General features: G+C 49.6%; 6 protein-coding genes across 6 annotated transcripts; 3 read left to right on the forward strand and 3 right to left on the reverse strand.

Moving 5' to 3' along the window:
- Nucleotides 1-320: 320 nt before the first annotated feature.
- BDW70DRAFT_167949 (aldo/keto reductase) lies at nucleotides 321-1382 on the reverse strand (the record flags this gene model as incomplete). Its single annotated transcript, XM_073742342.1, has 3 exons — nucleotides 321-934; nucleotides 996-1240; nucleotides 1326-1382. The coding sequence occupies 3 exons, from the start codon at nucleotides 1380-1382 to the stop codon at nucleotides 388-390; spliced, it is 849 nt and encodes a 282-aa protein (XP_073596214.1). The 3' UTR covers nucleotides 321-387.
- A 749-nt stretch (nucleotides 1383-2131) lies between these two features.
- Nucleotides 2132-4325, forward strand: BDW70DRAFT_159667 (YdiU domain protein; the record flags this gene model as incomplete). The annotated part of the gene is made up of 6 exons (XM_073740728.1): nucleotides 2132-2495; nucleotides 2558-2567; nucleotides 2620-2650; nucleotides 2700-2850; nucleotides 2906-4017; nucleotides 4125-4325. 6 exons carry the CDS (start codon nucleotides 2132-2134, stop codon nucleotides 4323-4325), a joined length of 1869 nt encoding a protein of 622 aa, XP_073596215.1.
- A 2162-nt stretch (nucleotides 4326-6487) lies between these two features.
- On the reverse strand, nucleotides 6488-8733 carry BDW70DRAFT_47015 (WD domain protein). The gene is made up of 3 exons (XM_073744081.1): nucleotides 8529-8733; nucleotides 6560-8471; nucleotides 6488-6489 (listed from the first exon to the last, which is right to left on the reverse strand). The coding sequence occupies exons 1-2, from the start codon at nucleotides 8711-8713 to the stop codon at nucleotides 6986-6988; spliced, it is 1671 nt and encodes a 556-aa protein (XP_073596216.1). The 5' UTR covers nucleotides 8714-8733; the 3' UTR covers nucleotides 6488-6489; nucleotides 6560-6985.
- A 104-nt stretch (nucleotides 8734-8837) lies between these two features.
- Nucleotides 8838-11267, forward strand: BDW70DRAFT_47019 (DNA repair protein endonuclease SAE2/CtIP C-terminus-domain-containing protein). Its single transcript, XM_073744082.1, has one exon. The coding sequence runs from the start codon at nucleotides 8896-8898 to the stop codon at nucleotides 11065-11067; it is 2172 nt and encodes a 723-aa protein (XP_073596217.1). The 5' UTR covers nucleotides 8838-8895; the 3' UTR covers nucleotides 11068-11267.
- On the forward strand, nucleotides 11268-12868 carry BDW70DRAFT_47020 (peroxisomal membrane protein PEX16). Its single transcript, XM_073744083.1, has 4 exons — nucleotides 11268-11620; nucleotides 11672-11707; nucleotides 11762-12596; nucleotides 12644-12868. Exons 1-4 carry the CDS (start codon nucleotides 11467-11469, stop codon nucleotides 12765-12767), a joined length of 1149 nt encoding a protein of 382 aa, XP_073596218.1. The 5' UTR covers nucleotides 11268-11466; the 3' UTR covers nucleotides 12768-12868.
- A 58-nt stretch (nucleotides 12869-12926) lies between these two features.
- Nucleotides 12927-14039, reverse strand: BDW70DRAFT_135625 (ribonuclease H2 catalytic subunit RNH201). The gene has a single exon (XM_073736720.1). It carries the CDS (start codon nucleotides 13986-13988, stop codon nucleotides 12969-12971), a length of 1020 nt encoding a protein of 339 aa, XP_073596219.1. The 5' UTR covers nucleotides 13989-14039; the 3' UTR covers nucleotides 12927-12968.
- Nucleotides 14040-14403: the final 364 nt, after the last annotated feature.

Raw genomic sequence — 14403 nt, forward strand, 5'->3', positions numbered from 1 at the left:
CTCAGGTTAAGCGGAGGGCTTGGCAGCGCCTTAGGTAGCGGTTCATCCTTGTTCGGCCCCGAGGAGCTGGAAAGGCACTCCTGCCTGTGCCACCTTCTGTTTCAAACGCCCATCGCTGTCACAGAGAGACAGAAGGTCTTGCATGTTTGGATGTCCCAACTGCTGCGGCTGCTTTCCGCTCATTTCTCTTCGATCGCGTATCCTGCTCCTTATTGGCAATAATGCTCTACACTTTACGGAATAGTACGGAATAGTAAGTGAAAAGTCGCCCGGTACAAGACAGCGATCAGATTCATTGAATGTTGTGCAACGCGGATTGATCATAAGTGTGGGATTGACTCATGCACCCAATGTCTCTATAAGGTCAGCGTCGTACAAATCTCCTGGCTATGACCGATCATCGGCCGCGAATTTGTCAGACCAAAAGCCCCTATAATGCTTTTGACCGCCAATCCGGGAGATTTTGTGCACTTCTTCATGCGTTAATTGGAATTTAAAGATATTCAGGTATGTGCTTAGGCGAGATTCCTTTCCACTGGTTGTGATGGCTACGGCGCCACGGTAAAGGGACCATCTCAGAAGGATCTCTCCTTCGCCAACGCCATACTTGTCAGCCAGTTCCGACAGCAACGGATCCAACGGACCCCCTTTGGCTCGAGTAACCGGCGTGAGTGGCCCATAACTGGCTATCGCGATACCCTTCCTCTCGTGATATGGGACGAGAGAGCCATGCTGCAGATAAGGGTGATATTCGATCTGATTGATTGCTGGCGGGATCCTCGCAGACTCCAGAATCGTTTCTAAGTGGCTCTCTAGAAAGTTAGACACTCCAATCGCTCGGGCTTTGCCTGCTTCCTTCACTTTCTCCATAGCCGCCCACGCATCTTGAAGCTCAGTTGGAGATTTGGCGAAGAAAGGCTGGTGGATCAAGTAACTGGAAACAAAGGCGGTTCATGGTCAATTTGTGGAACAGCGACGAGAGGAGCAACACGTACAGATCAACATAGCTTAACTGGAGCTTCTCTAGGCTGTCTTCTAGAGCCTTGGGAATATTCGCAATGTTCTGGTTCACCTTGGTTGTCACGAATAATTGCTCTCGCGGGACACCGCATTCTTTAATCGCAACGCCCAATTCCCGCTCAGTGCCGTAAACCTCGGCACTATCCAAGTGATGATATCCTAACCTGATGGCCGTTTTGATCGATTCGACCAAGTCACGATTGATGCTAGTATCTCCTTTCTTTTTGAACCAAGCAGTGCCGGTTCCATATCCAATATGGATTCAAGTTAGTTAAGGGGTACTAGCGAAGACTGAGTCTACTTACCACAGGAATTGAAGTTCCGTCTTTCAATTGGGTGGTGGGAATTGACGTTGGGACCATAGTGCTTCGAGGGACCGCTAAATGACGACTCTGAGATCCTGGAAGTCCTCGGCTATACCACTCCGAGGTGTACCGCAGATCTGTGAATGATGTGGAGGCGTCCCAACCTTTTTATGTCTACAATGATGGGCTTGGCTCCGGGCCGGATCACGGAGTACTGTGCGAGATGATCTCAATTGCGAGCCAGAGCGGCACTGTTCCGTCCACCTCCCAAGTACCGGACATTTCATGTTCTGGACTCCTCAGTCCTAGTCACCATAGTACTTCAAGTTGGACATTAGACTCCGTAAAGGGTAGAGCTGTGAAGGTACGGCAGAAAGTGCGGGGCACAGTATTATCGACCTGCCTATTATCACCTGGGGCGTCTATCCCAGGTTTATTCGGTCTCCCCTGAAAATTGTGATCTGAGCGACTGGTTTACAACTGTCTGTGCCTAGCTGGTATCCTGAGAGCGCTTGTACATCTTCCAATGCGAACATTAGTAGAAGCTAGGAGTTCATACTGAGCTTGTTATGATGTCACTCTTGGGGTTGGTTGATAACCCGAGCGCGGCATCTCGACTCAAACTTATTAGTAACGGAGTAGGAGGCGACTGACTTACAATCAGTAATCAACAGCCTGCGCTTTGTCTAGCTGGGAACGCTTGCTGTGCCTCCCACTTCTCTAGTTACTTCTCAGTATTTTTTGGTTATATGTCTTTTCGTGCCGCATTCTCACAGTCGCAAATCCTCCGGAGCCGTCTAGGTAAAATGGCTTCCCAATTCTCCAAAGCAGACATGGGTGCTGGTCTTTCACTGGCGGAGCTTCCCAAGTCAAATGTATTCACGTCAAAACTTCCCCCAGATCCAGCCTTTGACACGCCTGAAGCATCTCACAAAGCGCAAAGGGAGAGACTCTACCCGCGGACAGTGAAAGGTGCGGCTTTCACCTTCGTCCGCCCTGAAACAACCGAGGATCCCGAGCTTTTGGGAGTCAGCCCCAGGGCGATGAAAGATCTCGGACTGAAACCTGGAGAAGAAAACACGGCGCAGTTCAAGGCAGTAGTTGCAGGAAATGAGTTTTACTGGGACGAAGAGAACGGAGGCGTATATCCTTGGGCACAATGCTATGGAGGTATGTTATCCGGGACCAAGCTAAGTGTATTTAAGCAGGGCTAGTCCACTAACTCTTTTTAGGATGGCAATTGTATGTCGTCCTATTTGCACCTCAAAGAAAGCAACATATTGACAGAAAACAGCGGTGCATGGGCTGGCCAACTCGGAGACGGTGTAAGTTTTAGCCTTCAGACACGAAGGAACCGAAGCTGAGCATCAGCAGCGCGCGATCAGCCTCTTTGAGAGCACCAACCCAAGCACGAATGTCCGCTACGAAGTCCAGCTCAAGGGTGCTGGAAGGACGCCGTACTCCCGTTTCGCAGATGGGAAGGCTGTGCTACGATCTAGCATTCGTGAATACATTGTGTCGGAAGGTATGGTACAATTACTTCTAGATGTGTTTGCAATAAGTAACACGTACATGTACAGCTCTCAACGCGCTCGGGATCCCCACCACCCGAGCGTTGTCGCTAACGCTCTTGCCCAAGGCAAGGGTTCTGCGCGAGCGCATCGAGCCTGGCGCTATAGTTTGTCGATTTGCTGAGTCTTGGCTTAGATTCGGGACATTTGACCTACCACACTCGCGCGGTGACCGGGACATGGTCAGGAAGTTGGCAACGTACGTTGCCGAAGATGTGTTTAATGGATGGGAATCACTACCAGGCGCAGTATCAGTAGGTAAGGACCAGCAGGCTGACTCAGTCGAAGATCCTCCCAGGGGTCTCTCTGGGGACAAAATCCAGGACCACCATGGTGTGGAAGAGAACCGATTTGCTAGACTTTATCGGGAGATCGCCCGTCGCAATGCAAAAACCGTGGCCGCATGGCAGGCATATGGCTTCATGAACGGAGTCCTTAACACAGACAACACATCAGTCTACGGACTTTCACTCGATTACGGGCCCTTTGCTTTTATGGATAACTTCGATCCACAGTACACCCCTAATCACGACGACCACATGCTGAGATACTCCTACAAGAACCAGCCATCGGTCATCTGGTGGAATCTAGTCAGGCTGGGCGAATGCCTTGGAGAACTTATCGGCGCCGGGCCCCAGGTTGACGACGAAAGTTTTGTGAAGCAAGGAGTAACAGAAGATGCTGCGCCAGCCCTTATCAAGCGAGCAGAAATCATCATCGAGCGTACTGGCGACGAGTACAGAGCCGTCTTCCTTAATCAGTACAAGCGCCTAATGAGCAAGCGACTCGGCCTACGGACACAGAAGGAGTCAGATTTTCAGGAACTATATTCCGAGCTTCTAGACACTTTAGAAGCGTTAGAACTAGACTTCAACCACTTCTTTCGACGCCTGTCTAACGTTCCCGTCGCTGATCTCGAAACGGAAGCAGGAAGGAAGGATGTAGCGCACATATTCTTCCACATCGAAGGCCATGGCGGTATAGGATACACGGAGGACTCCGCGCGAGAGCGCATTGCTAAATGGCTGGACAGGTGGCGCCAGCGTGTGCTCGAAGATTGGGGCACTGATGCCGACGCCGACGCCAAACGCCAGGAAGCTATGAAAAGGGTAAATCCGAAGGTGTGTAATGCCATGTTTCCTTTCTTTCTTCTTCCCCCCCCCCCCCTTTTACTCTTGCTTTGCTTTCAGTATTTCTTAACAGCGTAACTGATTGCTGCGTTGTTTAGTTTGTTCCCCGCGGTTGGATCCTCGAGGAAGTGATTGAACGCGTGGAACGCCGCGGAGACAGAGATATTCTCGGAAGGGTGATGAGTATGGCGCTCAACCCATTTAATGAGGAATGGGGTCTGAATAGGGAAGAGGAGGAACGTTTCTGTGGAGATGTACCAAAGTTCCAAAGAGCTATGATGTGTAGCTGCAGCTCATAAGAGTATAAATCAAAGTCACTTGAGTTGCTTATGTATTAACCCCATGATCAGTCGGGTTTACGCGATCGAGCACAAGCTAGTCATACTACACTCGAGTCTCGACTAGTACGAATGAGAAAGAAGTAAAGCCTTGGTGTGAGATATTGGTTTTTTCTCAAAAGCTATACATCGCGCACAAATCCACTCAACTTCATTTTACTCTCCCTTTCTCTTTTTCGTTCATATTTTTGTTCCCTAAGTCTTCCGCAATACACAAGAGCATTCATCCCATCAATCCATCCATCCGCAACCGAGAGACTATCCCCACGGTCTTGAAAATCGATTACCTCTCCAGTGGCCCGAGAGACACGCAAGGCAGGAAAGTCGTAAAGGTATGACTCAATAGTACAGGGATATCTCATGAATAGATATCGTGGTTAACCGACGGGTTTAAGTCATTTCGGAACCAGGTTCGTAAGGCCAATGTTTATGACCTGGCCGGGGGGGGGTGTTGAGCAAATAAAGCAAATCGTCATGAAGAGGACGGTCGAATGAGTATCCCCGTACACTGGTTCACTGCACAATTTGAGGCGTGACGAATAATGATGAGTTATCCATTTATCAATTAGTTGTTAGGGCACGCGCTTTGAATGTGGCCGGGCTGCTTGCACTGGTAGCAAACCCGCTCACCCTTGGCCTCTGTGGGACAGTCGCGCGAAACGTGGCCTGTCTCGCCACCTGTAATGACCGTGTCAGAATTCGAAGCATTGAAATGAAAGGAGAAAACGCAAGAAGCTAGCAGAGCAGCTTACAGTTGTAGCACTTCTGGCCTTGGGTGCAGTCACGGGCCATGTGGCCGAAACCACCGCAGGAGTAGCAGGTCTGCTGACGACCACCGTAGCCGCCTCCAAAGCCACCACCGTAACTGCCACCCTGAGAGCAGTTCCTGGCGATGTGGCCGACGCGTCCACACTTGTAGCATTCCTGACCGCCAGCAGGGCGGTCGTTCTCGCCGGCTTGGGGACATTCGCGAGAGATGTGACCGACAGCACCGCAACGGTAGCAGGACTTCTCCTTGGGAGCTACAGTGCATTCACGGCCTGGATTGATGCAAAGAATTAACCTCTGTGTCAGACGCAAATGGAAGGGTTATGCCCGGTTTACTTACTGACATGTCCTTGTCCTAAGCGATAGAGAAACTAGGTTAGGAGAAAATTTGGTATAGAAATGGGAAACAGATGCCTCATACCACCGCAGTTGTAGCTACAGACAAGATATTAGCAAGTAGGCGCTTAGGCGGCTGAATAGCGAGCATACCAGGTAGGGGTTCCTTTCTTGGGGCAGTCGCGGGCCTATTAGTTGCCATTGTGAGATCTCACGCCACCAAAGAAGTCGAATACGGTCAAGACTGTATTTACCTGGTGTGTGGCCTCGCCGCCTATTATTTGATAAAATGTCAGTCCATGGTCTCTTCTATGGTAATTCAAGGGCGGGTATGGAGAACAAGTCCCCAGGCTTGCAACAGACATGTACGTTTTTGACGCAGACAGAAAACTGAAGCATTTGGGAGGGGAGGAACAGATCAGACATGAAGAAGACACTTGTTCTCTTTCTGTCTTCCCCAACAGCCGGGATCTGAACATCCTGTGTGGGAAAAGAAATGCAGCGGGATTGACTTGGGTGCCAATGGCATGTCGCCTATCAGATTTTTCATCGAAACTCACAGTTAAAGCAAACACGACCTCCAAAGCTCATTTTGAAAATTGGTATAAGGATTTGAAATTGAAGAAAGAGGTTTTTATGAGTGAGAGAGCGATTTTGTTGGAGGGGCAAAAAATTCAAGCAGAAATTAAGAGATTTGCAGGGGCGGAAAGAATCTTTGACTGCAGATAAACGGGGAGATAATCGTCTCGGTGCGGGGGGGCTTTCTAGGCGCAGCCCCGTTCCTGAGTTCCTCAAGAGAATAATGCCTTGACCTCCAGGCTTTAACAACTCTCACTTTAAAGAGACCGAGTCTTTATTTCTTTGATCCCAGCGGTTTCATTCCCATCTTCATCACTCCTTCCTTTTCTCAAGCTTTGTCGCCTCCTCGCACGGAACTCGGAAGGCCAACGCCCGTTAACGCCGCTTTACCAAGAGCAAACAGGTAAATGGATGCCAGCATATGAATTATCTCAGGAGTTACCTAAGTGTAGGGTTTAGGTGCTCGAACTGGCGTATTAAAAGGTTATGGGGCATGGTTCGAATGCTGCTACCTGTAGAAGAGCAGTGTCAGCCGACGCGAGCTTCGGTGTCTTTGATGATTTCTAACGTTGGCATGGTAATATAGTTGATCAGCTGGTGACAGCACGCAGAGCGACGGACATTGTCTCGTAAACAAAGGCTCAAAGAGCCGATTCCACAAATATCAACAAGGTTGAAGGGAGGCTTCAGTCAGGAGCAAAGACAGATTTATCAGTGGGCGTTCATGCGAAGCCGTGAGTTTTCTAACCGACCGTCCCAAGGTCCCCAGACCGTCCAAGATCCGTCGACCTTCTGGTTCAGTCATTGTTGAATAAATAATCCAAATGATTGGCAAGGACAGAACTGGCGTTACTATGGAGTGGTATCTAGACAACTTTATAAAGTGTGAAAGTTCAACCAGGCCCAGCCTTCTCTTAGCACGTGTTGTGGGAAAAGGGTCATCTGAAGTCGTAGAGTTCGAGAAGCTGTGACCCATGTTCTCTCTCTCGAAGCAGGAGCAGTCGTTCATCGTCAAATCCAACGCAATCTCGCGCTTGAATCATTTTATGCGGCATTTTTGCAGGCGGCGAGTCTGCCCGGCTGTGATCACGGTGAGGCACCCCGTAGAGTAACCCTAAGCCTTCGGGGTCCCGTGGGCGCTGTTGATTTTCGGGTTTGATTTTAATGCTATTGTCGCCGCGGAAGACTCTTTGGCTGCCAAAGGATGACACCAAGGATTCAAGCTCCCATATCCGGACTTCATCTCCGTGCGCACTCACGGAAACGGCTTTTCCTCGGTCGCTTATTTGCACGGCCGAAACAGACGACGTGTGGCCCCATAGCCTCTGTCCCCCCCTGACAAATAAATTGCTTGAAGTCGACACAACAAGAAATACGGTCAGTGTATTATCCGCATGCGAGGTCAAGAGATATGGGTGGGAGTATGAAATCGAGGTTGGTGGATCTTTATGCAATATAGAAGGCATAGCCGGGCCAGAAATTTGTCTTTGTGTTGAGCTAGACAAGCGATGTAAACTCACGCCATACTGCGTATCCACGGTTGTGGTGAGTCGTGATTTAACCTGCTGACCATTGTCATTAAAGTGTAACTCCTGGATACCTAGGGACCAGCCGCAGCCAATGTGGAGGAAACTGTAGACTATTGAGGCGATTATCTCTGATCCCGCAAGGCGAACAGAAAGCGACATTGGCGCGAGTATGCTACCCGCCTTTAAGGAGGCAATAAGATGTGTCTCGTCTTCCCAGCTCGAAGCATGGGTTTCGAGCGGTAATTTATATAGCGACAGCATCATGTGCTTTGAAACGACCATGAGGTACGGGTATGAAGCGGCCATGGCTGTTATGGCACCATGAATGGATCCAGTGCCAGAGAATCGCATACTCAGTCGCAAGCTCATCATATCCAGTTTGTATATGCTGAGTACGCCATCGTCAAACCCTACAGCAACTTCTACACAGTTCTTCTCGGGACCGCATGTTGCAGTGAGTGCAGTCGGGGAGGACGAGGATCGCGACTCGGGGCCCACAAAACTAAGGACTGCTTTACAAGTGTTTGGTCTCTCCACAGACCACACCCGGAGTCCCTCGTGCGAATCCGCTGTAAAAATATAGCCTGCACAGAGTGTGGCCAACATTGGCGGCTTAGGGGGCTGCGATATCTGGACCTCGGTCACTCGGCAAGTGCCTTTGGACCAGTTATGCCTGAGCTGATACTGTCGCTTCCAATTTGTAGCTCCGTCCTCCTTATGGTGACCATGGTCCAGCCATGTCGACACCCTCGGAGAATATTCGAACTTGGATGGAGGGAAATAAGTGCGTCGGGAAATCGCTAATCGTCTTGCACGAGGGCGTACCCATTTTGAATAATATTGTCGCTTCCAAAGCTCAGAATCCAGGGTAAGAGCATAGAACCGGCGAGACAGACTAAGAGCACAGTGTGAGTTAGACTTCCACGACGGTACCGCTGGAAGACGTTCAGACCTTTGACAAGTCAGAAGTGCCGGTATTGGCAGGAAAGAAAGAATATGGAGCAGGATTTCGTCGCTTAGAGAAGATAGGCGATCGACCTGTCGCGCTTCTTCAACTACACGCAACCGTTTTGGCGGTGGTGAATCGGATAACTCGCCATGATGTCTTTTGAGCATTTTGTGGTGTCCATAGTCCATCACAGTAATGCAAAGTGAAGTAGTCGGTAGTCCGGGATGATCATTGTGGAATGAGTGCTTATCGATAAAGGGATACCGTAATCTTGGGTTACGCGTTATGTCATCAGCCACTCTCGTCCTGTATTCTAGATCGAGACTCACCATGCACTTGATATTGTCGTCTTCAGTGGCCAGCGCTTCCAATGGACATCCTACAGCAACTTCATTTGTCCCTTACTCAATCTACGAGGCATAGTTTCGATACTGCTTACACTGGTCTTAATGCAGAGCTCGCCACGTACCACGCGCGCGTCAAGGATGCCGAGGAAAGAACTGAAAAAGCTGAACAGGCTCACCAGAAGGCAGCGGCCGAGGTTCAGAAGCTAAAGCACGAGATTTCACTACTACAAGAGCAACTGAGAAAAGATGAGGTCATCACGGAGGAGACTGAAAAGGCCGCCGAAAGTGCGCTCCGATTAGATGAGACATACGAACCAGGGCGTGTCCTTGGGAATACGGCACTCTCTGAACTTGACGCTGCAGATCTGAGAAGGATTAGTGATAGATATATCGAACTGTACCAGCAAGCCGCGATAATCGTCCAAGCGTCGGGGAAGCTTAGAGGTCTAGTCAAACGCCACAAAACCAAGGTGGCACGCTTGAAAGCGCTACTTCAACGTCAAGAGCCTACCTCCGTGCTTGATGGAAAGTCATTTGAACCCTACCGAGGCTCTGCAAAATCAGTGAAGCTGGGAAATCCTGAACTCCAAAGCCCCACAGCTAATCTACTAAATGACCCAGCCAGGGTCCCAAAAAAAGGAGCGCCATCCGGAAGCCCTCTCAGTCCTACATCTGAGACGACTGGGGGTCAAAGCTGCAGAATTACGAAGGACGTGTGCGATGGTGCAAGCAAAATTCGACTGCAAGAGAGACACCAAGAATTACTGTCCACGCCATCAGATGCTTCGACAGACGAGTTGCCGGCTATAGGTGGTGCTGGTTCAAATGTGGTGGTTGAAACTTTGAAACGAAAGCGCACCGCTCCGGCGCAGTCAGAATCAAAAAGCAATCCGTTTTCTGGAAGCTTAGGCAAGAGCGATTCGCTACAACCTATCTTGGTCAAGAGTGAGACTCTATCATCTAGTCCTCTAATGGCTCAGTCTCCTCAGCCAGGACCGTCTGGAACCCAAGATCTGGATGATATTGGTGATACCATCGTTACCCCCACGAAGAAGATCCGGTTCTACAGTGATCAAGGTTACAATATCACTTCAGAGAACTCCCTAACTACCTTGAAATTAGCGTCGGGGCGACATGCGCCGCTCCGCAATTGTACAGCTAGGGCGAATAGAACTGCGTCGAATGTACTTCAGCCCGTCGATGGCAATTTGCGGAACCTAAGCGCTGGCCAGATGGCAAATAAGAAGCGGACAGAAAACTTAGGTTCCATAACGAGGATATCTTCGTTAGCAGAAGATGGTGATGAAACTCGGCCGCTACCGTGGAGGAGAGTTATAGAGTCACCCCAAAGTGATATAAAGGCGCGAGATTCGTCCAGAGTACTCCGGCTATCGAACCTCCTCGAAGGTGCACCACCAACAAGCCCAACATTGCAGACCAAGTCGACTACGAACGCTTCTGCAACCACTCCAGGCTGCATGTCACATAAAAGTGTGAGAGGCAACCTCAAGACGACTGGTAGCGAAGCAGGTGCTATATCCACCACAACACTAGCAACTTCGGACTCCCCAAGACGTCATCCGAAGGCGAGGGGCGCAGAGAATAATTCGGGTAAATTACAGCCTCAGCCGGGATGTTTGAGCCAAAATGAAACGATTCCCGACGAAGAGCCTTACAGAGCTCGGCCGCTTCACCAACTTGGTCTTGAAAATTTCAGAATAAACCCAGAATACAACAATGGTTTAAATTATGCCTATGACGAGGTTGTCCGGAAAAGAGACGAGCGCAAACACGCCAGTGGCTGCACGCGTCCCGGTTGTTGCGGGGAGAAGTTCTCCGCCATGGCGCGTTTTGGCATTCCTCTTGATGTACCTGGAAAAGCAACAAGTGACCGTGAAATTCTGGAAGAATACCTTGGGGAGGAGATGAATAAAATAAACACACTCAACTCTAAGATCCGTGATAACCTTTTAGTCGAAGCGAAGACTAGGGTCTTTGCCAACCGATTCGGAAAGCACAGGCATCAACATCACAGGTCGGGAACGCCCCCTGGATTCTGGCGCACAGAGATGCCTGGCACGCAGGAACTGGAAGAGGACCGCGAGGAGGCGGGCAGACTGGAAAGGGAGAAGGTGCAGGAGCGCTATAGAGAAGCAATGCGCCCAGGTGGACTGTGGAAATTCGCAGATGAGTGACCGACAATGTCTCTTGTGTCTCAACTGCAACTATTGTACTTATGGATACGTCATAACAGAAACCGGCGTTAGAGTATGGGAAAGGACAGCATCCAGTCACAGCGATCAGCTTGATTTGACGGTACAGATTTAGCAGCCAGCCTTCAAGGTATCAGTAATTTCCCTCGACAAGCGTTGCTGCCGTACAAGCTCTTTGCATCTGCGGAGTGGTGTAATGGACCACAGCCCGTACCTACCTCGGCTTTCATCATTCCTTGGCGTACGACACGTGCTGTCGCTCCCATCCACATCTCATCTCTCCTGTTGGCAACATCCTACCAAGTGACCGAAACATTTGTCCATCGCTTTCTTTTCTACTCTAAGTTCAACTGCTTTAAATGCACCCTCGCTTATTCAAGCATGGACGCCGCTTGGAAGTTTAGAAGCCCGGTTCCTGCCGTCCTCCTACAGCCCTCTAAATGGTTGCCGCTGTACGAAGACTTCTTGACAAAGAATGCGAACTCAGTAGGACAGGTTGAGTCTGCGCTGAGGTCGCTAACATACATCATACCAGGTTAGTTTCTTATTTCTTCCGCTTGTTCAAGATTGAGACTCACCTCACTAGGACGCTATCGCGATTCAGAGATACCCTCAGAATGTGGTAAGCTGTTCTGCGTCAACCTTTCACAGGGCGCATCTAATCAAGCGAGTTTAGTCCACTCAGGAGTACAGCTACTGTCGCTATATCATGATCGTTTGATATCAAGGGTCATATCTAACCTACCGCCAACAATTCGTCGACCAAACCCTACTCCGCACATGCGCTATACTAAGTACTGGTCATCACAATCGCCTCTATATAAAAGAGTCGCTCTCACTCTCCAGACTATTCAATATACGGAGCTATTATGGGAGATGGTTGCGCGACGCCGCGGCGAGAAGGTCCGTTGGCGTGTTGTCGTCTTTATTGAGGTTGTTAAGGCGATCTGTCGCCTTCTCCTACTACGCCTCACGAACTCGCGCCCGCTTGTCAGCCCACCGCTACCTGAGCGTGAAATAGATCCCAGGTCATTAGAAGAAGATGACGGCGATTGGAACGGAATGGAGTCTCCGGTCAGCGAACGGCTCTCGGATTTAAGTTGGAACATGCCTCGTACTGGGCTTTCACTACCTTCTTTGCCCGACGTCAACGATGTTTCGAATTATCTTATATCCAAGGTCTTGACGGCAGACGACATCAAGCCCCCAAAAGCGCTTCTGCACAGAGTCACTGGTCAAGGTCAATTAGCAGAAGTTCTTCACATCATTCGGCCGGTTATCTATGCACTTGCGCTCCAAAAATGGGGTGGTGATAAGCGAAGCTGGAGGCCCTGGCTGATCGGCTTTGGGATGGAATACGGCTCACGGCAATTAGCCAAGGCCGACTTTCGAGAGAGAGTCGCTGGTGGCCTCCGCGGACTGACCGGCCTAGAGAGAGAGGAGCTGAAGAAAAGAGGCTGGTCGATGGGCTGGTGGTTGATGCGGGGAGCCTTTTATGAGAACATCACGAAGTTCGTAACTCCTTAACAAATGGGAAGCAATATGCTGACATTAGTAGGTCTACATTGAGAGGACTCACGGATAAGATGAGAGGAAAACCACTTCTTGATCTCGTGGGAAGCATTATTGAGGATTACGAATATTTATGGGACAACTTCTATTTCCCAACTGCTACATTATAAACGACCTGTTCAGGTGGACTGACTTATAATATTATCGGCATATTAGATAATTCACGAATCTTAAACGTCTTACCTTGCACCTCTTTAAGGTATCATTAGGAGAGCATCTACTGCCTGGTTATATTGAATGTAGATGCAACTGTTTTCTGTAGCTCGGAACAAGTGGGTATCACTGCATTATTCATGTACCTAGGTCAATTCTCATAAAACCTCTGCAGTCTTCTTTCCAAACCACTCGCGGAGTTCCTGATCCGGTCCTTTAGACGTACTACCGGCCGCCAATAAGAATTCCATAAGCTGCGTATTATCCTCCTCGGCAGGCCAGTCAACCTTCTCTCCACCCTTGACCTCGAGCATCTCCTTCGCTGTACCCCAACTAAACCGGCATTCATTTCCCCATCCAAAGACAGGATCCATGTTACTTCGCATCCACCCGACGCACTTTGAATCAGAAGGATATCCGCTCCCCCAACCAGCGCCCACTCCTCCATTTTCCTTGAAAACTTCATAACAAATATCAAGCGCAATATCTCTTGTAACCTTCGCCACCACACTTGCAGCGCTAACGCAAGGATAAAGCGAGTCCGCCTTCTTTGCGACGGTGATCCTCAGCGACGGGAACACCATCTCCAGTTTCTTCTGGTAACTTGCTGGATGTCCCACCGTATCAATATAGACCTCGCGCACGTTCAGTTTTCTCTCTTCCACAACACCCCTGATCAGCTCAATCGTTGCATCCATTGCTTGCGCATTCAGGTTGTACACTCCCGCTGCAGGTCGCATCATGCCCGATGATATATCCCGTGCGGAAAGAAGCTTCGTCGCCCATCCGCACGACTCGTGCAGCGATGAGCCTTGTGTACAAAGGATGCGCATGAGATTTGCTCGTACTCCCGCAGTGAGAACTTTACTGTCGTTGAAGCTGTATTCTTTTGACAGCAGCGAGTGGTGCAGAGAGCTGGGAAGGTAAAAGGCACTGTACACCATTGGCCCAAGGACGGGGCCGCGACCGGCTTCATCAATGCCTAGAATGAGATAGTCTTGTTCTGAGTTTGCGGCTATTGTCTGTGTCGAAATTGCTGGTGGAGCGGGCGAGAAGTGTGCGTAGGATTCGCCGGCCAGGAGCCGGGGTTTGTCAATGCTTGGGGGTGAAAAGCTGGATATATCGACAGCCACGGGTTCGGTATTTGAAAATGGACTGGTTGGAGTCTCTTCATCCATTCTGAGAGATTGAGTTTGTTTTTGTCCTTGACGAGCGTTGATTGAAGTGTTGGTGGACGAATCTAAAAAGAAAGAAAAGATGTAGATTGAAGTTCAATATGGAGACGCGTCTCTTAAATGCGAAGCGCGTTCCACTTAGATTTGGCTGGTTCGAAGAGACAACTCATACAATGGTGCATGCATGTCACGACCCTGAATTAGAAGCAAGGATGGCTAAGTTTCCGTTAACTGTATCAACCATAGAAGGCGGACGATAAATATACAATGGAGTGGTGAGTGACTACTGCGTATAAGTCAAAGTAATACTCAACCATGGCCAACAGTTTGAGTTACCAAACCACGGGCGGCTGCTACGGTAGACTAAATTTAGCAAAGACGGCGCGACTTCAGCTCTGCGTCAGCTTCATGTAATGAA

Source organism: Aspergillus foveolatus, assembly GCF_047715535.1.
Source record: "Aspergillus foveolatus strain CBS 279.81 unplaced genomic scaffold BDW70scaffold_22, whole genome shotgun sequence".
NCBI lineage: Eukaryota > Fungi > Ascomycota > Eurotiomycetes > Eurotiales > Aspergillaceae > Aspergillus > Aspergillus foveolatus.

Coding starts and splice junctions, on each gene's coding strand:
- BDW70DRAFT_47015 (XM_073744081.1), bottom strand. CDS start 8,713: ATGGACTATGGACACCACAAAATGCTCAAAAGACATCATGGCGAGTTA. Junction 8,472..8,528: donor GCACTTCTGACTTGTCAAAG/GTCTGAACGTCT, acceptor CTGTGCTCTTAG/TCTGTCTCGCCGGTTCTATG.
- BDW70DRAFT_47019 (XM_073744082.1), top strand. CDS start 8,896: ATGGACATCCTACAGCAACTTCATTTGTCCCTTACTCAATCTACGAGG.
- BDW70DRAFT_47020 (XM_073744083.1), top strand. CDS start 11,467: ATGGACGCCGCTTGGAAGTTTAGAAGCCCGGTTCCTGCCGTCCTCCTA. Junction 11,621..11,671: donor GCTAACATACATCATACCAG/GTTAGTTTCTTA, acceptor TCACCTCACTAG/GACGCTATCGCGATTCAGAG. Junction 11,708..11,761: donor AGAGATACCCTCAGAATGTG/GTAAGCTGTTCT, acceptor AAGCGAGTTTAG/TCCACTCAGGAGTACAGCTA.
- BDW70DRAFT_135625 (XM_073736720.1), bottom strand. CDS start 13,988: ATGGATGAAGAGACTCCAACCAGTCCATTTTCAAATACCGAACCCGTG.